This window comes from Schistocerca serialis, chromosome 7 (assembly GCF_023864345.2).
Source record: "Schistocerca serialis cubense isolate TAMUIC-IGC-003099 chromosome 7, iqSchSeri2.2, whole genome shotgun sequence".
In the NCBI taxonomy this organism is placed as follows: Eukaryota; Metazoa; Arthropoda; class Insecta; order Orthoptera; family Acrididae; genus Schistocerca; species Schistocerca serialis.
In genome coordinates this window covers 310,082,564-310,107,816 of record NC_064644.1, presented here as the reverse complement: position 1 = coordinate 310,107,816, position 25,253 = coordinate 310,082,564, and the positions used below count along the sequence as shown (strand labels likewise).

General features: G+C 37.3%; 1 protein-coding gene across 2 annotated transcripts in view; it reads right to left on the bottom strand.

The window, feature by feature from the left end:
* Positions 1-25,253, bottom strand: part of LOC126412351 (gamma-tubulin complex component 2-like) — a 188,021-nt gene that overhangs the window by 13,039 nt on the left and 149,729 nt on the right. Inside the window, exons 13-14 of one of the 2 annotated variants that reach the window (XM_050081904.1) lie at positions 13,083-13,226; positions 7,298-7,375 (exon numbers count right to left, since the gene is read on the bottom strand). In XM_050081904.1, the coding sequence (XP_049937861.1) occupies positions 7,298-7,375; positions 13,083-13,226 (222 nt within the window). The remainder of the gene's footprint in view (positions 1-7,297; positions 7,376-13,082; positions 13,227-25,253) is intronic. The other variant, XM_050081905.1, reaches the window with a different exon arrangement.

The window sequence follows — 25,253 nt, the reverse complement described above, 5'->3', positions numbered from 1 at the left end:
AGAGAGAGAGAAAGCACTTAGCAAAAAGGAAATTTAAATCCTTGTGTTGGGTAAACATCACATCAGATTATATCAGTTAAGATGACACAGTTATTAATGTGAAAAATATTGTAGAAGCTATCATGAGATGACTCAGCAACACGAAGAGGTGGTATTGATAATGGTGAGATTCCAGAAGTAACAGTAGTCAAGTTGTAAAAACTTATTTTAGTTATGAATAAGTGAAATGTACTTAGAGAAAATGGTGCAGCTATGTGAATTATTAAAACTGGAGGAAAATAATGCAAAAGAAACATTTATGCAAAATATCTACTGAGGCAGACAGTGCTCCAAGAAGGGAATAATACTGTAGTTATTGTGCTTGACAAGAAACGAAATGAACAAAACTAACTGTACATCTATCATCCCCCTCTCTGAAACACAAAGTCATCCACTAAAGTTAATCATTAGATGTATGGCATAAACATTGAGTTTGAATTAAGAAAAAGAACAATGTTGCTTTACAAGGAGGCCATTTGAATCATGAATTAATTATAGAACAGTGATGAAAGTATGAATCACCACTTCTCTTGGGATCCATAGATTTTTGAGAAAGCCTGTACTAACAGCCATTGAGAAACAAGGCACTGATTCAAACTTTGTTAAAATATTGCAGAACATATACAACAATGCTACAGCTTCCAGTGCACTTCATTAACATAGCAGAAAATTCATAATTGAAGGAACAGCTAAGCAAGTATATTCCATACCAAGAAAACTATTTTCAGCAGTGATGGACAAAGTCTTTAGGTTCCTTAACTATGAAAATAAAAGAATTTGTTTTAACGCACTTAGGTAAGCCACCTTTGTTTAGGTGGGGACAATACAGTGTCTTCATTGCAGATAACTTCAACAATGACTAAAAGAACATTATAATGCAAGTATGAAAGTGGACTAAAATAATGTTTAACAACACATTGGAAAGAAAACTGTGCAGATTTTTGATTTTAAGGTGTTAACTCCAAAATGTGTGTTTCCATTAGTTACACTAATGTATTTTAATGTGTGATGTTTGATGGTAAAGTGGCAAAAGCTGACACATGTGTTGCTTGCACATTTTTCCATTTTATGCATGGACTTAACATATGCACTGTGCCTACACCTGCTACAGCTGTGAGAACCTCTTATTAGGAATGACATCACAAGTTACTTTTCCCCACATTGATGTGTAAATCATAACATGTTGTATGCATAATGATTTTTATTGTGATGTAGCTTGAAAATACTCAAGGGAGCAAAATTAGCTTATTGCTAAATAATGAAATAAGGTGTTTATTTTTTCATTTTTAAGAAGAAAATATCAGTGCAGGAAAATGGCATCCTGTAAGTCCTTCAAGGAAGTCGCAAGTAGTTGTCAATATGAATTTTTTTGTTTATTGTTCCTGTCTGCAACTTAAGTGTCTTCTTTACAGCAAGTAGCAATCTATCTTTTCCTATATTGTTGATATACCTACCTGGAGCTTCCATTGTTTGGTTTTAAATTTTTAGTGAAGGTTCCACCTTGAACAAACAATTTTTTTCTTTTGCTCAAGGTTGAACCCAGCCAAAAACAAATTTCTTTGTAAACAAATATGGACAGAAGAATGAGCTTCAACCTAGCTGTTGAGGTTGTGTTACGAACAACAATTGGGCAATTAGTCAAAGAAAGAAATGGAAGTGTAAATATTATCAATTTTAACTTATGCTGGTAAGACAGATTTTTATTGCAAAAACTATTCAAATACTAGGAGTAAGTATGTGAGCAATGAAGATTCATCTTAGATGTTACTAGAAGAGGCAGGAAAATGAAGAAATAGATCAGTCAGGGCAAATGCTACAACAGAAGACAATGAGGAATGGGTGTAGCAGTTAACAACCACCTTACAACATGCTGGACAACATGTTAAGCGCATCCTGTATATATTATGTGTTATCACCAGTATTTATCTCAATCTGTACAAAATTTAGAATAACTCTAAAGTGAATAAAGTTATGCTCAAGTGAAAGACACCACTGTTTTTTCACATTCGATTCTCTATCTATTTGATACGTCACATGACTCCATTCCATTTGAAAATTACAAGCTGCATCGAAGATGGTGACTTAAAAGATGGTTGATAACAGCCTCACGAGTTTTCCTCCTCCTCTCATCTCATACAACTTCACTTTAAATTTTTGTTTATCCATCTGTTTTAGAGAGTGGTTCCACACCTATAAATCAATGTATAGTGTAGGATAAGACATGTACATAGGTTGATGAACCAAGGAAGTTCACCGATACATTCCATAATAATTGAGAATACGAAATAAAGAAATTAAGTTGCATGACTTTAGAAAAAATGGAAGAATGACATGGTTGCATATGAGCTACTACCATAATGAAACGAGAAGTCTGGTGGAAACCTTTTCTAGCAGTGGATGTCAAATGGCTGATGATGATGATGATGATGATGATGATGATGATGATGATGATGATGATGATGATGAAAAACTAGGTATTAAATATTCAGCAGCACAATAAACCCCTTACGCTTTTTCTAAAAACGGCAGCAATCGCAGCATCCTGTGCACATCTGCACATGATAAATTCCCAGCACATAACATTAGTGAGTGCAGTGGAAAGCTGGTGTGAACAACAACTGGATACCTTAGTACTGATTGGTACTCTCAAAAAAGTACATCAAAGAAAATAATGCACACTAATGTGGGCTGTGAAAGACCAGCAACTGACCAACAGAATCCTAATGAACACTAATTCATTGCTGTCTAATTGTGTAGATGTGTGTAAACATGAGGTATACTCTGTCAAAAGCCAGACACACTTGTAACTGCACCTAGCTTGCAAGCACATCGCAGTTCACCATTTTTTAGACTCCAGCATTATCTTCCGTACAGTGTACTTTGAGAAGGACTCTCACGTTAGGTTTTATAATTGTTTGAATTGCAGTTAAGTTATTACAGAGTAAGAATAAACTCATAAAATCTCACTGATTAACACCCCAGCATCCAAACATATATAAAGAGAAAGACATAGGAGACAAGGGAGGGGGGGAGGGGGGGAGGAGGGAGAGGGAGAGGGAGAGGGAGAGGGGGAGGGGGAGGGGGAGGGGGAGGGGGAGGGAGAGGGGGAGGCGGAGGGGGAGGCGGAGGGGGAGGCGGAGGGGGAGGCGGAGGGGGAGGCGGAGGGGGAGTTGGAGGGGGAGGCGGAGGGGGAGGCGGAGGGAGAGAGAGAGAGAGAGAGAGAGAGAGAGAGAGAAGGAATGTACGTGCACACATGAGAATGTGTGTATGATATCAGGAGGTGTGTCAGCCAAATCGCAGCATCTTGAACCCAGCAATCAATTCAAATCATTTCATTTAAGTCCCAATCATAGAATGAACTGACCAGTTCACAAGGAGATCAACTAATCTATCAATTAACCATACCACTTTAAAATGGAGATGAAAATTTCGTGAGTACACTGTACCTTTCATAAAATAAAGAGTTATATAGCACATAATAATCTCCAATAATACATTAGCACACAAAATAAACCACATTTTTATGAAACACAAACATTAGTCACAGAGGAAATTCAAAATAAATGAATTTCATCAAGCTGTCCCCATGATTGATGAAAATGTGTAATAATCCTGAAAAGCGAGTCATCAATCACGATTTTCGACGACTTCCTTACACAACATATGAAATTTAGGTTCAAAGAACTTACATGCATCTACTATCATAATTCCATCTACACACAGATGAGAACAGTTACATAATTAACTGCAGACAAAGAGTTAAACTCTTTCTTCAGGGAATTACATTTAATACCTTGCTAAACAAGACAGCAATCACTATGAGAAATAAAATGGAAACTGACACTAAAGACAATGTTTTATAGTAACAACCTCTGGCAGTAATAAATTGTTACAAATTGAAATTAAAGGTTTAAACATCAAAAAGTTACTAAACATGCCATAACTGAAAACTGTATATGTAGGAAAACAAATTTTCATAGCAATGGCTAATAATCCTACTTCTGTGGTTAGCACAGTGCTGAAATGCTAACACTAATACTACAGAAGCATTGCACCCATTCACTTTCATACTAAAAACATAAATGCAAATCAACCAAGCATGATACTAACATCAAGTCACCAAACCAGCCCCACCGGATCAATTAACCACTTCGTTTTTCTGAGAACAGAGAGATGTCTGGAAGGATTCTGTGTATAAAATAGTGTATACTAAATACACCATACATATTATTCTCTATACTCATTAATGTGCAATATTACAGAAAAATCTTAAATGCTAAGATTGGGAGTCTTATGCAGACAGAGGGGCTACACAGATTAGCAATTTTAATGCCTATACCAACATATTTAAATGTATGAATTATCTTTTAATTTTTGCATAAAGGACAATTCTTCTGTTTATTAGTCACACAAATTTGAATCTGGAAGCTACAGTATCAGTTGACTGCTAAACTGAAAACTTATCCATATAACTAGATGAAAGGTAGGGATAGGATTCCAGAGACTGTTCTGTTAAGCTCTGCTTAAATTATGCTGTGTCAAGTTTCATTAAAATAAATCAGTTTGATGATAGTGTATGACCTCTTTGCTATAGACATCTTTGATGAAACTTGTTACAGTGCAGGAAAGCAATCCCTGACGAATAGTTCTTTTATAGTGATAACAGTTAATTTTTCTTCACAGACCTAGAAACTGAGTTTCTTATAGCTGATTTTATTTTAGGTCACTATAGCAGTGGTCTGTGACAAATGACATAGTAAGGGCAAACCCCACAAGCATGTCTTATGAAGAAATGCACAAATGAAAACTGAATTATATCTTCATCATTGCAGGTGGCAATATTTTGTGAAAAACTGCTTGGATAAGATGACATTCAACAAATCTAAAATACTATTATATAACATCAATATGAATTTTGCATACAACTGTCTGAAAGAAACAGCCAGTTCAACATTCACAAAATTCAAAAGATTGCATGACAGTTTTCACTTCCAAAAATCCTCTGACAATACTAATCTTTTTCACTGTAACAGTTCTCTTGGTGATGGTGAAATGTGTTGTATTGTAAGAGAGAAAGGGTGGGGGAGAGGAGGGCATCAACTTCTACACAAACATTGTAGATATACATGAAAAATTTATTCACAGTTGCAAATATGTACTACCATCAGCTGTATAATGGAGTGATGACAATGAAAATGAAAATTTCTGCCTGACTAGGATTCGAAACCAGATTTCCTGCTAATCGGAAGCAGTTGCCTTACCATTTGGCTACCTGAGCACACTCATGGCCAGAGCCAAACTTACATATGTCATCAACCATGTGTGTATAACCTGTACTCGTACATCCATATGTATATTCCAGTACAGGGAAGACATATTACTTCTAAGTCGCTTGCCTTGTGTTGGCAGATGACTACGATATTGCAGTGCCTGTATTATTCTGAATTACAATGCAATGTTCCTTCATACATGTATGCACGACCGGCTGGAAATTGTGTGTTTGCTTGTGTGAATGAACAGTGTGTGTTTTCTTTTTCTGATGAAGGCTGTAGCTGAAAGTTTTGTGCAAGTGTCTTTTAATTGCGCCTGCCTGCAACTAAATGCTTCATTTTTACGGTAAATAGCAATCTACCTTTTCCTACAACATTGAATAATTACTTTTTTAATTGAATTTATTGAAGCTCTGGCTATCTCTTCCCACTGGTTTGCACCCATACTATTTCAGTAAATGCTAAGTGACATGAACAGAAAGTATGCAAGACACAGTTTTTTCTTCCTCTAATTGTTCACTTTTCAAGCGTATACGGTTACTCGTCAAATGTGTTTTTTGCGAGAAATGTTTATCATCATTCATTAATTTTCTTTCACTTTCTTTAATTGAGGGTCAATTTTTACCAAGTCATGATTTCTTCCATTCCCACACCACTGAGAATTTGCGCATTTGGATCCGAACATAAATGATCATGCCTGATTGTAAACCTGGGTGAAAAACTGAACTAAAATCCACCTATTGGCACTAAATAGAAAGTAAATATCAGAACAGCAACAACAGTGCTGACAGGCAATAAAAGAATGCAGTCAGTGATAATAATTTATCTATCGCAGAACTGAGCATTTCCACTCAAAACTGAAACTGCTGGACCGTACTGTGTTTTCCTTCAGCTGTTTCCACAGACTGCTTCCAGTCGAAAGAAATGGATAAATAATTATCCTGTAGATACGTAAAACTACAACTGACAAAACTGATTGTTTCCACTTTGTTGCACCCATGGACTGGTTTCACTCAAAAGAATAAATGAATAACTCAAGCAATACCTAAAACTACAAATGAATGAGTTGATAGTTCTTCAACAACTGACTAAATTGAATGGCCTTCACTGCTCCCACTCCAGCCTCAACCATCATCTATCATAGACCCCTCCCCCCACCTGTGTACCTGTATGGCCCTTTAACTGTTTTTTGCATCCCCCATCCCCTCTCTACATACAGCAAAGCCTCCCAATCATGTACATGCCACGCCACCATCCTAACCCCTCCTAGTCCCAGCACACACCTTCAGGGAGCACTACAGCATCTTTGTGTGTGTGTGTGTGTGTGTGTGTGTGTGTGTGTGTGTGTGTGTGTGTGTGTGTGTGTGTTTTCTAAATCTGATGACTGACTTTGCCCGATAGCTTAGTCTACTGTTAAATATGTGTATCTGTTGCTCAATGCCTCTTCTATGTGGTGCGTAGCAGCCTATCATAATTCATATTATACATAATATTTGTTTCAACAAATCTGATGGTGCATACATTTGTTATTTGACACAGTTAATCAGGGAGCCACTAACAATCAGAAAAAAATATAACCCAGTACAGGTAAGGAACACAAAAAAAAAAAGAAACTAACATGGGCAACAAGAAAGTTACCAATGGCTAAACAGTGCTATGAAGTGCTGTAGCTCATTACAACAATGACTGCAGGAAACCTAATTTCTTATGTTTAGCAAAGTACCTGGGGGATTTGTCACTCCACTACTTGTAGCCATCCATTCTTTTCATGCTTACCACGCAACAACATAAAACCAATAATAATGGCATGGAACTGCAAAATAAATAAAATGGAAAATCTAAAAATATCTGTCTAAATGCATTCCGTAAATGTTTCCAATACCATAATAAACCAAATATTTGAACTTAGTGGCTAAGAAACAATGGTGTACCACAAGCAACTGCAATTTAAAAATAATTCAGTACAAGAAGGCATTGGCAAAGTATACCTCACAAAGTGAGTCAGAGCTCCCATCAGACCCGATCATCGAAGTCAGCTCCGCCTCCATGTAGTATCGACCCATATTCTGCACAGTGACAGGAACAGGCATATACACACACAAAGTTTGTCTTTATAATCATCACTATTGAGTTTGCATTTTCTCATCAAATCCTTGTTACAAACAAAAACCTAAATGAAGTGAATAATAACCCCACTCCTTACTCTCTTCAATGGCCCACACACATTTTTCTTTCTTTCATTTTGCAAGTTTCTTGTCACGACTAGTAACAGATTGTCAATTCATTTGGAGCAGAATGAAAAGAATGAATATGAAAGCGTAACTCTGTGGAGCACTGGACTGCTGACATTATCTGAGCTGCTGGAAGAGAAAGATGCCACAAAGGGACATGTAGGAAAAATGAAATGAAAACGTTGGGCACAAAAACAAAAACCAGCAAAAAGATCAATAATGTAATGCATTTCAGAAACACTGAAACTAGGCAATAAAGTTTCGCAGTAAGCAGCTACCAACAAAACAGCAGTAGTTAAAATATGACATAATTAGCCACTTGATTGAATTGAATACCCAACAATTCTGGGTGATATCACGCAGTGCACTGTAAAAACAGGAGTAAAATGTTCTAGAATTAGCAAGTTTCGGTAAATATACAACAACCTTCACACACGACTTCTCATTCTCCATTTTGCTGACAGTAAATATGAAACTGGAATAAGCACTATATTAAAGAGATAGCAATAAACTTATGTACCTTGCCTGTTGTCTCACTCCTCTGCCTCCCACCATTACACATGTCCCCCCCCCCCCTCCTCCCACCCCCACCCCCCACACTGACCTCACAAAGTAAATTTTTAAAAATCAAAAATTTCATGTACCAATTTTAATCACACAAAGGACTGACTTTAAGTATATATAAACATAGGAACTTCAGAAAGTAAGTTATGTATGTCATCCCATGCTAAGACCATTGTGTAACAAAAGTGGCGCATTGTCAGAAGAGGAGTACAGACTCCAAGCTGCTTGCAAAAACATATTTGCTGTGGTATGGGTAACAGGTGTATCACTGTGTAAGAGTGAAATGGCGTAGAATTTGGAAACGCAATCCAAAGTTGAAGTATGTGTGACACTATATGTGATACTATGTGTGGCAAAATGACTACACTGCACACAGATTCAAGGTGAAATTGTGGCAATATACCGATGAACTGCAATGTTGTGTCTGGCTGTAGCGAAATGATGCCAATACTTTGACCAAGATAGCACAGACATTGATGGCGGTGATCTGGAAGTCCATATTTTGCACCATATGATTTGCATCTTTTTGGCAAGCTGAAAGAACAGCTGGGAGGGAAAAAGATTTTCCAACAATTAGGATGTTTACATAGCAGTTTTTTGAATGGCCCCATGACCAAGGATCAGATTTCTATCATTGAGGAATTTAACAACTGTTTGAACATTCCGGCATAGAAAGACTTTGCAACTATTTTGAAAAATCATGCCACGCATGTGTGTCACTTTGAAGTGTGCTGCAGCTTTCAATAGAAGTTACTTCACCTGCTATAGTAATGTGTAACTTACTTTTTGAAGCCCCCTTGTACACTAACGGCCATTAAAATGATATCAGGAAGCACAGCAAATAACAAAATTTTCCTTACTGTGTCTCCACGGAACAGTAAGAAGAATACATGATTAAATTTGTAGATAATTTGGAAGTACATAGGATGTGATGTTTAGTACAGAGAGCTGCCAGCACTGGCAGTAACAAAGGCTCTAACCCAGTTGGGCATCAAGTTGAACTGAGTTTGGATGACAAATATAGGTACCTTACATTCCATGCTGCTTCAGCTCTATGTCACAGTTCATCAATCAGTTCATCAGTTGTACTGGCTTATGAGTGCTAGTGTACTTGTCCTCAACAAACAAGGACCAGCTGTTTTCAACAGGCTGACCAGGACACAGTCTAGCACCCTTTATATCAAGGTAGGTCACGACATCATGGGCAAAATGAGGTTTTGCATCATCTTGCTGAAAGACAGCATCACAAAAAATCTCAAAGACAGGACACAGCCACCAGTTTTAACACTTCAGAAATGTAATGGCCACTGTCCAACTTACTGGTTATGCAAATCAGAGATACCATGTAATGCACCTAATAGCACACACACACTATCACGCCGGGTGCTGAGCCCATACAACTACGAAAAACACAATCTGGTAGCATTTGATCATTCTCGGAGCCTCCCATATGTGTATGTCTATGTCAATGGCGACGCTGTAGGCAGAAAAGGGACTCATCTGGAACAATAAGCTGTACCATTCCTGTGTCAAGTTTGTCACTTATCATAACACTGTAGATGCACCTCTCTCTGTTGCCCACCGCAACAATGGCTGCCATATTGATAGTCTGTGGTGCTCCAAATATGGTTGCATCTCGGTGTAGATACTTCATTTTTATGCAGACAAGGCCATTTTCTTACTCAAGGTATTTGAAGCGATTGTTCAATCTTACTTGGCCAAGTGAACATTATGTCTGTTCTTTATTTCATATTCACAACAGTTGTGGGATCCTGACCAACATAAGCACCAATATTGTGAAATGATAGATCACAATCCTAATGCTGCTGCATTCCGAAATGTTATGGTAGACAGTTCGGCATTTCATACGAGGTGTAACATGATGCTCTCAGAAACAAATTGCATTCAAACACAATTTTTGAAAGATAGTTGCTTAATTTGTGTTTACAAATTTCCAGATTTTGAGACTGCCTATGCAGAAACAATAAACTAGCCAATTTATATACAGTGGAACCTGGCTATGACATCATTCAAAGGAACTTGAAAATTATGTTGTTATGAACAAGTGTGGTCGTAATCAAATTCATACTTTCAGTCCATTGTGGTGGTAAATGGAAAAGAACAAATTTATTTAGCCTTGTTTTATTTTATGTACAGTATTCACTCTTAAGCTTACATAAATACAGTATATACAGCAATATGTCGAGTACTCACTAAACTTCTTTACTTAGGAGTGAAGTAATCAGCCATTTTACTCTGCTGTCTAATTGCCCAATACACACTTTCATTATTTCATTTGCAATTTCCCTGCTCCCTGCCCTAGTTCCATAGGACATGTTTGCAATTCTAACAGCTTCTAAAGCATCAATCACAGTAGGAATAGGCACTTTATTTCTTTCTTCTTGCTCACAGTAGGGATAGGCACTTTCTTTCTACTTCCTCTTCTTTTCAACTCTCTTGCTCACTTCATAGTCACTGTGGCCCTGATTCTTTACATCATTTGCAATTTCATCTTTGTTGCACTTCTGTGGTAACAAGGTCGTCATCTATTGCTGCATACATTTTACAGTTGCACTGACTGATTTCTGGCAGCAACGCAGATAGCAGCACATCATTAGTGTCATTGAACGTCTCTTCATTTTTGCCAGCATTTATTCCTTCAGTTGTGATTCCCGCATGACAGAAACAGTTGTTGATGGTTAAGGCTGTGAACCAGCTCCCAGCTTTGGTAATGCATCTGATCACATCCATCAGCGTAACAGATGCTTTTCCTTAATGCATTGTACCACTTTCAGTAATAGGAGCTTATGGCAGTGGCATTTCAGATTCCTAATTATTCCTTGGCCCATGGGCTACAATACACTTATTGTATTAGCAGGAAGAAAAACAAGTTTAATATTCTCCAGACCTGAGGGTGCAGGATGTGCTGAACAGTTGTCAACAAAAACCAGCATCTTCCTTTCCCGACTTCTAAGCTCCCAATCCCAATGCCTTATTTCAGCTTCAAAGAGTTTGGGGATCATCCCCGACCTTTTATTACCCTTATAGTGCACTGGTAGATTTTTTACATACTTAAAAGGCCTAAGACTTATTGATTTACCTATCACGAGCATTTTTTTCTTCTCAGCTCCATCTGCGTTAGCACAAACCAGAACTGCTTTTTGCTCTTTATCTAACTTGCCTCCAACACATTTTTAATCCTTGAATTTCAGAGTTTTGTCAGGTTTAAATTTAAAGAAAAGCCCAGTCTCGTCTGCACTAAAGATGTCACAGTCTACATCTATTGTTGGATTGTTGCAGTATTTACACTGTTGGCTTCACTGCTCACTTTGCCAAAAGTAATGCCATGATATTGCTTGAATCTGTCAATCCAGCCACTGCTGCCCACAAATTCCTCATATTTTAATTTCTTGGCAAATTCTTCTGCTTTTACCATAGGGACAGGTCCACTAATATGTACACTGATGCTTCTCTGTTGCTTAAACCACTTAAGCAGCACTTCATCCACATCGCTCCATTCAGATTTTTCTAGCAGCTTAATTTTAGATCCATTTTGTTCAAACACAGTAAAAATTTTATCCTTGTTCTTCAAAATTGTTTTGATTAAGGAATTACTATGCCAAATTGATGAAACACGCCAACCTTTTTAACTCCATTCTCGATTCTGAATCATTTTCACTTTTCTTCCACTGTTAAAACTTCTCTTTTACTGGTGATGCTGTTCTAAAGTTCATGCACTTCATAACAAAATGAAATGCTCGTGTGGCATTGGAGGTTGGAAGGTCCCATCTGGGGAAGTTCAGGTACCGGGTTCCAAGTCTTATTTCAGGGGACTTCACATTGGACAACTTGCGTGTTGATGATGATGATGATGATGATGATGATAACACAACACCCAATCCACAAGCGGAGAAAATCTCCAACCTGGCCGGGAATCAAACCTGGGCCCGCTGCATGACAGACAAGCACGTTACCTTTCAGTTAAGCATGCGAACACTTCATAACAAATTGTTGTGGAAACTGACAGCACATGTACTGTTAACAAGTTCTGTGATTGTCACCATTACTGTAGTATGAATGCAGTAGGGTAACAATTAGTTGAGGTGCCTACACTATACCCATTCTTGACAGAAGGGCTGAGAGAATAATATGCCAGGTTGTCATATTCAACAGGTTTCCTTCTACAGCACAATGATTCTTGGAAAATCTTGTTGCTAACTTGGGCTGAAAATGAAGCTATATATGAGGTACATGCATAATCATTTGTTATATTAAGCAAGAAAGAGAAGAATGTTCCTTACAAGGAATACTTTGGTGATTAGTGTTTCAGACTAAAGGTTACTGGATAGAAAAAGACTCTATAAGTAAAATGTGAAAGTGAATTATGCAGCTACAGGCAGTTACCTGAAGAAATCTGACTTGTACTTCATGTCATGACCTCCATGATGCTGGAGACGTAAACAGTTTACACCTTTCCAACACCTTCCTTCTTGTAGCATATAATACTCTCTCTTTTGTTTGTCCTTTGAGTGTGCTTGTGTAAAATTTAATATTCATCTTCCTTCATTTCACCTCATTCAGCCTTCTACTGACTTCAATGATTTGATAACCTTTTCCTACATAGTAACTGTTACATTCTTCAGAAGTTTCTCATTACCAAAAGTATGAAATTGTGAGGAATTTCGTTTCCACAGTCAGTTTTTTTCCTATAAATGCCAATTAAATGAAACAGTTCTAATGCTACAACTACAGTATAAAATGCGCATGATCTTAAGAAAAATACTGAATAACAAAATTCGAGTCCTTGCAGTATGCATCTGCTTTCTCTACAGAAGGTGTTCCTGCCTTCAGTTCAATGTGATCATAAATCTAAGACTTACTGACAACTAAGGTCAATAGTTGTTTCTATTTGAATTCAATTCTCTTATTCATTAGTACAAGTTATATAAGGACAAGTTTTCTGACAAAAAAAGCTTACCTCCATGAAGTCGTGAAATGACATACACACATCGAGCAACTTGTACACTGTTCGCAAGAGCTTTGGATTAGTCAGCATGCAGTCCTTGAGGCAAATGTCCAGGAAGTCCGAGTGACAAACCAGAACCTCATCCACATTGTTGACCTTAAAACCACAGAAAGATTTTACATCTTTATTATTATAATACTGCGAGAAACCTAACTGCTGGAAAGTCACAGCCTCTTGTAAGTAAAAAACATCATTTTCTCATGTAAAAACAGAAGTGGAAAACTTATTTACTGAAAAGCATAATTCAGCAGTTAAATTAAAATGTATACAACTAGTCATTCAATAAGTAGAGGACAAGCTGTTTAGCAGACAGGCATATATAAAAGGATGATAGCCAGTTTGTTTTTGGATACAGTTCTCTTCAGTTAAGAAAATATCTACATTTCAAAAGCCACTCTACTATGTTATGTGGAGGTTCCTTTGTGCCCATTTCTTTCATATTTGAAGAACAAGTAAAATGACTGAATAATGCGCTAATATCTACAGGGTGTATACAGGAAGAAGGAAAAAAAAATTCCCGTATTTTTCCCGGATTTCCCGGTTGAAAATACACTTTCTCCCGGGTGAAAATACACTTTTTCCGTGTTAAGTGACAGTATACATTTCCTCGACACTGTAAAACTTATCAGTCCTTTGATGGTTTATGGTTTTATACACCGGCACTTTAGAAAATGAAACTCATGGGAAAAAAACATGTTTTGGGAAGATCTTTGATGTGCAGCAACATGTACGCTACATATTTTCGTGTTACGAAGGTATAAATTTGAGTTTCACCGAACACCGTATGTTACTTTCTGAAGCATTGAAATCGAGATTGCGATGCGCTTTTGTAAGCCACTCACAGCTCATGTCACGTGATCTCACCAGCTTATGACAGCATAGGACACGTGATGTAGTCAGTCAATAGCAAGATCACTCTTAAGTAGTGCAAACACACAAATAAGAAAAGTTAATGGTTTAAATTTATACACATATTGTTGCTACAAGAAAAGCAAAGCTTTCACACATAATATTGGTCTCGAAGATTAATATGCTGCAACAGAAGCTAAGCTTCCACAAATAATGTTGACCTATTTGCACGTTTTACACTTTAAGAAACATCACATAACTGTGGCAGTAAAATTTTTAATAATGACGTAAATGTCTGATCTTATGGGTTCGAAATTCTTCTAGATGGTCGTCTCCAAAGAGTTGACTTAAGAGTCAAACGTTCTGTGATTTAAGAAATTCGTCTTACATTCTCGCACACAGTCCATCTTACATAAAAGGAAATTTACTTTGAAAGTAACGCTTTTCAAACCACCATTCGCAATATTTTCCCATGACCTGTTAGAAATAGGTTCGTTTTGAAAGTTGCCAGAGAGCACCAGATAACAGGCGCCACTGCACTTGCGCAGCTACGATGACGCAGGAAGCCCGTATGTTCATACGTGTAAAACATTGAAAGATCTTGCATTCAAACAAATCTAATGTAAACAGCTGCCACGTCACGCTCATATGAGAAAATTAGTTGTTAACGAGCATTGCATAGTCTTCCTAAAGCCTTTGGCACACTTTGCTATTGGCAGACGCTTGTATGAGCACTGTGTTTTGTTGGTGTATATCGCGCATTTCCTTTGAGACTTAAGTTTTATTTTCGTTTTTTCTCTCGTTCATGTTTTGTTGCTGAAGTATTATTCTGTAGAAGTGGGATACAGTAACATTCTTTATTAAAGTATTGGTTCTTACCAGTCAAAATCACAAAAATTTAACTGAAAACTAAAACAATGAAAAATTCCCGGAATTCTAAAAAATTCCCGGGTTTTTCCCGGTTTTCTCCCGGATGAAAAAATTCCCGGGTTTTTCCCGGATCTCCCGGTTGTCCCGGGTCATATACACCCTGATCTATTATCCCTAAGGACCCTCCTTTACCCACCTGATGTCATTGCCGTAAGTGACTTACATACCTATCCTCCGTGCTTGTATGGTCTTTGCAGGAACATTGTATCAGGCCCAATAGAGTAGTAATCTTTTGCTGGCTCAGATATCCACCACAATGAATAGAAACCCATTTGGTGATAAATCAGCAGCTATATGCAAAAATTACAGAATGCAGACCAATATCAATGCTGCCTCTCACCTTCTCCTGGATATTTAAACAACAGCAACTCTGATTATGTTGATGTAACATGCCAGAAAATTAACTACGGAGAAGTAATTATTATAGAACTTCAAGGCCTGACTACATCAGCCTATAAACCACCTAATACAAAGTGGCCAACACTTGCCTTACCCATGGCAACTAAGTCACACATATATGTGGGAGATTTTAACAGCCAAAACAAAATCATAGATGAAAATGGACAACAAATGTCCAAATATATCAACATATAACAACTCCATCTAAGTTATAATGCCAAGGAATTTAAAATGTTCCGATCAGGCAGATGGCAAACCGATACAAACTCTGACCTATCCATAGTCTCCACCAATGAGGGCAAACTACCACTGGCTCACTCAAGGAAAATACTAAGCCATTTTCCAAAAAACCAACACTGCCCCACAAAAATCAACATTGGTGTCTAAATACCTGTTACAAAATCCATCAAAAAACCTAGAAGGAACCTTAAGAAAGATAACTGGATACAATTATAACCATTCAATACAGCAACTTGTTTCTGTATATCAAGTTCTATATTTATTTCATGTAGATGCAAAGGTAAGCACATTAGTTGGTAACCATCTCATTGAAAAAAGCTCTTTTATAAGATTGATAATGACATGAATGGATGCAGATTGGTCTTCTGCAGACAATGGAAACATGTTTACCTTTTTTGTGGTTACAATTAGGTCAAGGAAGTTGAGGCAGTTATCTTACTCTAATTCAAGAGTGAAATTAATTTAAGGGTACATGGAACTTATACTTTGTGCAAAGCTATCTACATCTGCCTTATCTTTAATGGGGAGAATCATCTCATCTATGTATTGTTTGTAATAAATGGTGGTGTGGTTAAAGTAGTCAAATCTATCTAAAATTCATGTCAACATCAAAGTTATAAAATAGTCCCCCCCCCCCTCCCCCTCAGATCCATAGTTCGCTGTCTACTACATCTGCCACTAAAATGAAGTGAAACAAAGTCAGTATACCGAAACAAACTGCCTTAGCGAACACTTATAAAACTACCAAAGTTGCTGTCAAATCCAGAAAAACTAAGAAACAAAATGAATTACAATGATCTACAACTGTCAAAACAGTCCCAGAAAACAAAAACTAAATATACTGCTGTGACATATAACGGAAAAATATCACAAAAAATTGAGCAAGGTTTTTAAAAAATCAAACATTAAAGTAGGTTACAGAATGAGATTTTCACTCTGCAGCAGAGTGTGCACTGATATGAAACTTCCTGACAGATTAAAACTGTGTGCCGGGCTGCGGCTTGAACTTGGGACCTTTGCCTTTCGCAGGCAAGTGCTCTACCATCTGAGCTATTCAAGCACGACTCACACCCCGTCCTCACAGCTTTACTTCCGCCAGTACCTCATCCCCTACTTTCTAAACTTCACAGAAGCTCTCCTGGGGGAAGTAAAGCTTTGAGGACAGGGTATGAGTCATGCTTGGGTAGTTCAGATGGTAGAGCACTTGGCCACGAAAGGCAAAGGTCCCGAGTTCGAATCTCGGTCCAGCACACAGTTTTAATCTGCCAGGAAGTTTCATTAAAGTAGGTTTTCAAACAAAAACTACTTCAAGATTACATCTTCGGGATAAAGCTGGATATAAACATGATGAGTTCCTTAACTTGGCTCAAACAGGACAGGAATTCAAAACTGTGCTTCAGAGAGCAGACACATTTCCAAAATAAAACAGTCTTTGGTACACACATTGTTAAAAAACACACAACAAACACAGAAAAGCACACGGAAGTGCAACCACGCAATGACTACTTGACGTGCTAAAAGAATTTGATAGGAGATGCACTAGTGATCTGATATTCTGATGTCATGTGTTGAAAATGTGATACATTAATACGCATAAATGAGTGATTCTTATTCTTACTGCCCTGTGTGAAGCCAAGGATACATGACACTGCTTCTGATCCATCACTGCTCACCCACAACACATCAACGACTGGAGAACAAGTTAGTGCGCACCTGAAGAGAAGAGACCCCTGTTGTCTGCAATGAACACACATCAGCACTGCAATGTTTCATCTCTGACTTTTTGTACCTTGCATTTTATTTGTTAAATTACTTTGTAATTTATTGATGTGCATTTTCCCATTATCAAATGACAGCCTGCTCATTAGAATTTGTGTTCTATTTTCTCATACACTTGCCCTATATGTTAGTATTACCACCACCATCCACAGCCATTTTGTTTATTTTGCATTAGTATGATAAATTTCACCATGTTATCGTACACACCATCATGTCCTCTAGCAGATGTGCATATGAATATCTTGAACAGTTGCATCATAGAACACACAGTAGTTTTCATGACTCTGAATGTTTTTGTACTACATATTACAAGTTATTCATTGTATCATTACTTTAATGGTACATTTTCTGTCAATTTTCTTGTTATATAGTACATATTGCAAGTTGTTAGAATTTTTGATGAACAATTTCTTTTTCTGTTTATTTTAGTTATGAAAATGACTGCTTGAGCAATTGAAACAGGTTATCATTTTATGAATGTATGATAAAGACAAATTTTATATTCAAAATTTCAGAATTCTTGCTTGACCATGATCAATTATGACCAGCAAAAATTTGTGGATCAAGTCAAGTTAGATTGTAGCTGTCAGTTCACAACCTACTGACAATTTGAAAAGAAGTAAGCGACAAAGACGTTATTGTAAACCCTACCACATGTAATGAAGCAGGGTTGCCCACTGCTATCCTGTTTTGGTTTTACACTCTTTTTTTTCCACTACTCAGATTCACATAATTCAGAAATAGTTTAAATAAAATTCTCTTAGTAAAATCTATTATTTCAGTACGTTTTAATGTCTATTCTGACAGTAATGAGCTAATTAGTTTTATTGGAAATGCATCCTATTAAAAGTTATAAACAATGACGTATATTATGCAATACATATTAAGTAAAATTCGAGTGAACTAATAGATCAAATTCAGCTATAAGACTGCATCCAAAAGAAAGCCAAAATTTTGCTGATTCCAGCAAAGTGTTTCAATTAACCTAAAGTCTACTAGTTAAATAGCCTGTATGACTTTCAGTGCCAATTGGACAAAACTACTAAATAATTGCGAGATCTGTTTCGATACTTTTGCTACCTTTATTTTTCTATGTAAAATGACTCCAGCCTCAACTTTGTAAGTGCATTAATTAAGAATTAAGTAAATTTAAATAAATAAAAATTATTGTTCAAGAGGGCTGCCATGGTTATAAGTCGGGAATTCCCACGGCGGATGCAGAAGTTAGTTCCGCGTATTTAGATTGATACTGCTCATTCATGTTATTTAAGTAATAAAACCCAATAGCTAACTTCAAAACCAATTAGAAAGGATCATTTTAACCCTGGGAAATTATAAACTATAATATATTAACAGAAATAGTCAAATATTCAAGCACTCATCTATATAAGGTCCGAGCTGGTGCAGTTCTCGGTCAGATTCTCATGGAGCAAAAGCACGGCAAGTCGGTTAATTTTTCCGGTCGGTACCAAAAAAGTGTAATTGTGAACACTGTTAAAGACTGGAAGTTTTTGACCTACATAATATGATGATTAAGTGTAAGAGGCCTGGTCGCATGAATATTGTGTGTGTGAGTGATAACAAATAAATCGCACTGTGGTTGTCATAAATGTTCAACAATGAATACGGTCTTGACTTTTGATTTTGGAAAACTTAATCAAGGATCCTGACTTCTTAATTTCAGTGTGATTTAGGTGAGATGGACACAGTTACCAGGAAGACAATATTGAATAAGCAAAGCAAGGTAGGTCGGGAACACTGCGCACTATCTACTGGGTGAGGAAATGTTTCAATACCGGTACATCCGGTTGTGACGTGAACTTTAAGTGGCACTAATGAACAAGGATACAGCCCAGCACGTTACACACAAAAGTCAACTTTGACATCGCTGATAGGCACACCAAAAAGACTGTCAGATATTCGATTTGTAAGGTTAGGTTATGGAGACTACTGCAGTGATTGTGGTGTATGCAGTGTCGTGTAATGCTTAGCGTTGCTGGCTGGCATGCTGAAGGTCTCCAATTCGGGCCCAACTGCCAGCTCTTATTTGCTATTTAGTATTTATCATTTCTGACATATTCTTGAAGTATCTTATATTTTTAATGTAGGTATATCCTGGAATATTCGATGTTTGTATAAATAGCTGCACTCTCAGTCCAGGAGTTCATTTCTGTTCTGGCTGCATTTGGTGTTTGTAATTAACATGTTTGCATTTCTAAGTGATGTACAGGGTGTCCCAAAAGATATGCTACAACTTCAGCGTGTTATAGCACTCTAAACTAATTTAGGTATCTTACCATGTTTGGCTTATGTGACAGACAAATTCATGAAGTTTTGTTTTTGTGTGTTCCAGGTTGCCATGAGTGAAGCATAAAGACAACAGTTCAAGCAAAGGCTCAGTATGTGGAATGGTTTACTCAGACCAAATCAGACACACAGGTCTAAAGGGATTTCCAAACAAAGTACAGGAAGCAACCTCTCTTACAAATGCTGATATGCTAGCGATACAACAATTTTACGCACACAAGAGGTGTTGATGTGAAACTCCATACTGGATAACTTGAAACAAGTGAAGAGGACGCACACTGTTGGCTTTCCAACATTCACAGCAGAAATCTGTTTGGAGGTTGTTTCAGGAGCTGCCAACGCCTAGGGTGACCATGCATAGGATCCCTTGGAAACATTTACAGATGTATCTGTACCTATTGCAACTGATACATGCATTGAAACCAGACAAGTCACAATGTGTGCAATTTGCTGTGGACTTTCTTCACCGTTCAGAGGAGGATGGAAATTTTCTAAACACCCTAGTGTTTTCTGGCGAAGCAACATTCCAAGTGTGTGATAATGTAAATAAACACATTATTCATAACTAGCACACAACCACTCTGCATACTATAACAGAAGAGGTACGTGTCAGTCCAAAAGTGAACAGGCAGTATTGTTTGATGGTTGATCTCATCATGAGAACATTTTTTTCTCTGGAAAAACAGTTAATTCAACTAATTACTCTGATTTGATAGAGCTGTTTGTGTAACCACAACTGCCTGGCCACCAAGACACAGTTGTTTTTCAACAAGATGGTGCCCTGCCACACTCAACTCACGATTGCGTGAGATGTTCTAGGCCAAGTGTTTCCATATCAATGGATTGGTAGGGATGGTCCAGTTCCCTGGCCTTCTAGATTGCCTGACATTACATCAATGCACTTCCTTCCATGGGCATATGTCAAGGACAAGATCTCCTAAACGCCTGTCAACCACATAAATGACTTAAAGATCTGAACTGTTGCTGCTCATTGGCACAGTTGATGTGGATATTGTAATAAAACTGGTTATACTGAGATAAATGTACTACCTGTTCTTGGATCATATGAAGTGAACAATACCATAGTGAAGACGTAAAAACCAAAAATCCACTTCTACAAAGCTATACGAAAATGTTTAAATGTCAATGTTTATAAGTACTTAATATAATTACAATGATGATTATGGACTTGTCAAAAAAAAAAAAAAAAATAAGACAATTAATTGTATTTTATTTATGAAATATATGTTCCAAATATTATTCTGCATAAATAGATCAATATTTGATAGTAATTTCTTTGCTGCATGCTGTTAGAGGAAACTCTTTGTTCTTTTGGGCAGTTGGTTGTACGAGTTGGAAGTGTAACAATGGAGAATAAGTTGTGCGCGTTTTATTGAGTTGTATTGTGAAGTGCAATGACTGAAAATATATGTGTAATTCTGCAGAAAGTCCACCCTATTTTGTATTGTTATTTAAGTAGTCCTCTAGACAATTACAGAAAGATGAAACATAGAAAGGAAGAGAACAAGGAGCCATCAACATACAACAAAGAAGAGCAATAAAGCAAATGAGTATTTTTATTAGAAACAGAACTGATCATTAAAACTCGACTGTCCCTGTAACTCGCTGCAGTGTGTCACTATCTCAGTGTGGCAAGTGCTGTGAAAATGTGAGCAGTTAAACAAATTACTAACTTGCATAAAAAATCATCATCACTAAGTTCAACATTGGGCAACAGGAGGGTGAGAACAGTCAGAATATGGTGGTGCCGTCTGGGATTTTCTGAAAGTGAAATATGAATACTGTGTTGACTATTTTTCTTCTACCACATTAAAAGATATCGTGAAAATTTTATGTGAACCATCAGCCACATATGAACCACAGCTGCAAAACAGCAACAATAACATCAGAAAAGAGTTTGCAAACAAGAAGAAGAAAAGGATGGGAAAAATATAAGGAGCACCCAAAAAGAAATGAGCCAGAGGCATAATTACAGAAACCAGTACCTGTATGTAAGAAGTATTGACCTTGGCTTTTGAGACACTTGTCCCACTGTGACACAAGACGGTGAATGGGTGTCTTGTAAAATCCCTGGGGCTGTGATGTTAACCAGTTCTGCACGTACAGCTGGACGATGCCTTCCACGAGTGCAGGAAAGATTACGCTGACATTCTTCTTTAACCACTATGGCCCACTTCTGATTCACTTCCTGCAGCACAGGACAACAGTGAATGCCCAGCATTACTCACAAACCTTTACCACCCTTCACCAAGTGATCAAATCAAACTGAGCAGGCAACCTCACCCATGGGGTCATTCTGCTCCACGACAATGCACAGCCTCATATAATTTTGGTCCCCTTAAAAGGGCTCTGAAGAGGGGGGGGGGGGGGGGGGGGGGCAAACGATTCACCTCGGACAACAATGTCCAGCCATACTTGCGGAACTGGTTAACTTTGCAGCCCCAGGAATTTTATGAGATAGCCATTCACCACCTTGTGTCACAGTGGGAAAAGTGTCTCAACAGCCAGGATCAATACTTCTAACATACAGGAACTGGTTTCTGTAATTATGCCTCCAGCTCATTTCTTTTTGAACATCTCTTATAAGAAATGAGGTGAACAATTAACAATGTTGATGTGCAACAACAAAAGTACTGGAAATATTTTCCGTATTTTTGTCCTTTTTTGGTGAAGTGTTTCATTGTATGATTATTAACAATGATAGTCACCGAAGAATCTTGATCAATAGGAAATAATACAGGCATGGGAGACTTAAGTAGTGCAGTGAGACATGAACAGGGAAACATTAATGACGAAGTTGTAAAACAGGAGAAACTAATGGATGAATTAAAATGAGATGAAAATAATGACATAAGTACTATGCTATAATTGTTAATAAAAATTAGCAATGATGATAAGGCTCGGTTAATAAAAATGATAAAAGAATCAGTTCACAGAAGTTACTCATTCAATATGAGCATTTTCTGATTGTATCACTAAAAATACAGCTCAATTAAATGATATCAATCAAAAAATTGAAAGGTTAGATAGTCAAGCAGAGTCTGTGGAGTCCAAAACGAAAGAAAGTCAATTTAATAATGAAGTTGAAAATGTCAAAGATGAGATCACTGAAATTAGAGAAAAAAAAATTGCTTTTGGAAGAGTGCATGTGGAAATAAGAACTGTTGACAAAAATGTAAATAATCGAATTTAAACTTTGGAAACTGATGTTGACACCAATCTGGCATTTGTTGAAAGCAGTTATGTTGAACACATGTGAGCAGTAGACAACAAATTCAAAGAAAATGTAAAATTAAGTAACAAAATTGGCACCTTAGAAAGTAGTGTTTCAGCTTTGTGTAAAAAAGTTTAAGAATTGTCTAATGATGTAGTTAACTGAAATCTTGTTAACAATGTTGGTACCCTGTTTTGCAACATTCCAGTGAAAAACAATTCAAGTGAAGGTCGTTTACATCCTGTAGATTTTCTGCATCATTGCAAATATAACATTGTGTCTAATATGACTGGTATTATGAAAATCAAGTTTGTTAAGAAGTTTCTGAAAGCTGAAACATTAAGTTGGGCAAACCAGTATGCTAATGACACAACCCATGTAGACTTTTGGTCAGAGTCGGGGAAAAAACAACCAGGGAAATACAATCACAATAAACACACACATTTTGAAAGAGGTGGTAGTAAAATTGGCACAGTAATAATTGCAACAGGAGCGAACATAGTAATCAAAATGATAACAATTATCATCAGAAGGAACATAATACAGTAAGTGGTAACAATTTTCATTCTGAAAAAGAAAAAAGTTATATGTATCTGTTCCGCAAAAAAAAAAAAAAAAAGATAGAATTCAGTTCTTAATATAATTTTCTTTATTGTATATAGACTCTAATATGTCGGATGTCATAATGCTGGATTTGGAATCTTTAACATGGTAATAAGGAAATGAATGTTATGCTACTGCCACAATGTTTCTGTAAGGTGACTTTACTGTTACTGATGATGTGTAGTAGTGAATCATAGGATGAGAACATTTTGTGAGAAGTGAGAATTACTGAAAATGTCTTATGGTTTTTGATGAGGATAATATTATAATAATGATGATTATGTTGATGTATCGTGGAGACCTATGTTGAGGAAGCAATGGAATATAGACTTTGTATTATGTGTACCAGTAATTCACATTCAGGACATCACATAACATATTACTGCTAAGTATCTGTAGATGGAGATAGTAGTTAAAGGAGGAATCTAAGACAAGAGTGAAAGTAAAATTTTAGTTGAGTTTTGCAAACGTGAGAGTACAGAACCATGTGGAATAATAATTTAACTGAGCTGTTACATAAAAAGAAAAAATAATTACCAACTATGCAAAGTAAAGAATGACATTGAAGCAAAGCAGACACCAAACACTGTAGGCTGATTGTATTGTATGGTGAAATGATAAATAGAGATGAGGTCATTACTACTTGAGAGGTGAAAAATTTTCCACTATGTCAAAATTAACTATATGATGTATTGTCTGTGCTTGTGAATATTGCTTCATCAATTTGAATTTCAATGCTGTAAGGTTTACCTTTTACTTACTTATTCATGTTTTTATAATTACATTATGCTATGTATTTATCTTCTACTGTCTCAGTATAATGGAATTAATTGAAGGTAAGTTTCTCAACATGATAACAATTTCAAATGAAATTATAAGCATAAAAAGTTTAATTTTTTTATATAAATGATTCAGACTGAGAAAGAAAATATTGCTAAAAGTGCTAGCAATGCCTAAACATCTAGAATTAAAAAAATCTTTACAGAAAATGAAAAGTAAGAAGTTTATTGTTATAACGTCAAGTTGAACAAATATATTTCAAGGATGGTACAATACATGTAAGTCACAGATCAAGTAAACAAAGTAAGACGTGTGTCCACTGTAACAGTCAAATCGGCACTGAGTCCCAGTCTAGTGGCCGCTGGTTGGCTGGCCGCTTAGGTGGCGCTGCTGCTGCATGGCTGGCAGGCAGTGCCGCATGTAGAGGACGCGCATAACTGCGCGGCGCCACTCTGAAAGATCGGCGAGTCACAACACTTTTCCCCCCCCTTTGAATTTTTTGCACTGGTCTTGATGGAGGTGGCCTGTAGATTGCTAACGTCGATAGGTGTTGTTTGACTGGCCGTAAAGTCTCGAGGAGGCGGCTTCCCGCACGGACGAAAGTGTCCCCGATGATAACGGGTAGAGATAACAGGAGATGTGGGGGTCGAATCTGTTGGGGCCCCGTGCCCCAATCTGCCCGTTGCGGCAAGTCTGGTTGTTATAGCAAGAGACATGGGCGATGTGTCAGCGACCGTAGGAGAAGGAGGCGAGTAGAGTTGCTCCAACAGATGATGGTCATCTGGTTCCTGCATGGGCACGTCTCCTGGTGGCGTCAGTTCTTGTGCTGGCACCGAGATGATGGTGAGAGGACTGCGTTGTGAGTAATGAGAGATTCCAGGATCCCGAGAGTCAGGTAGAGCCGAAGGTGGTGTAGCGGTATTCGGAACATGTGTTGCCGGCACATGACGCCGAAGCTGGTCCGAATGACGCACTGCTACACCCATGTCTGTCTGGATTTC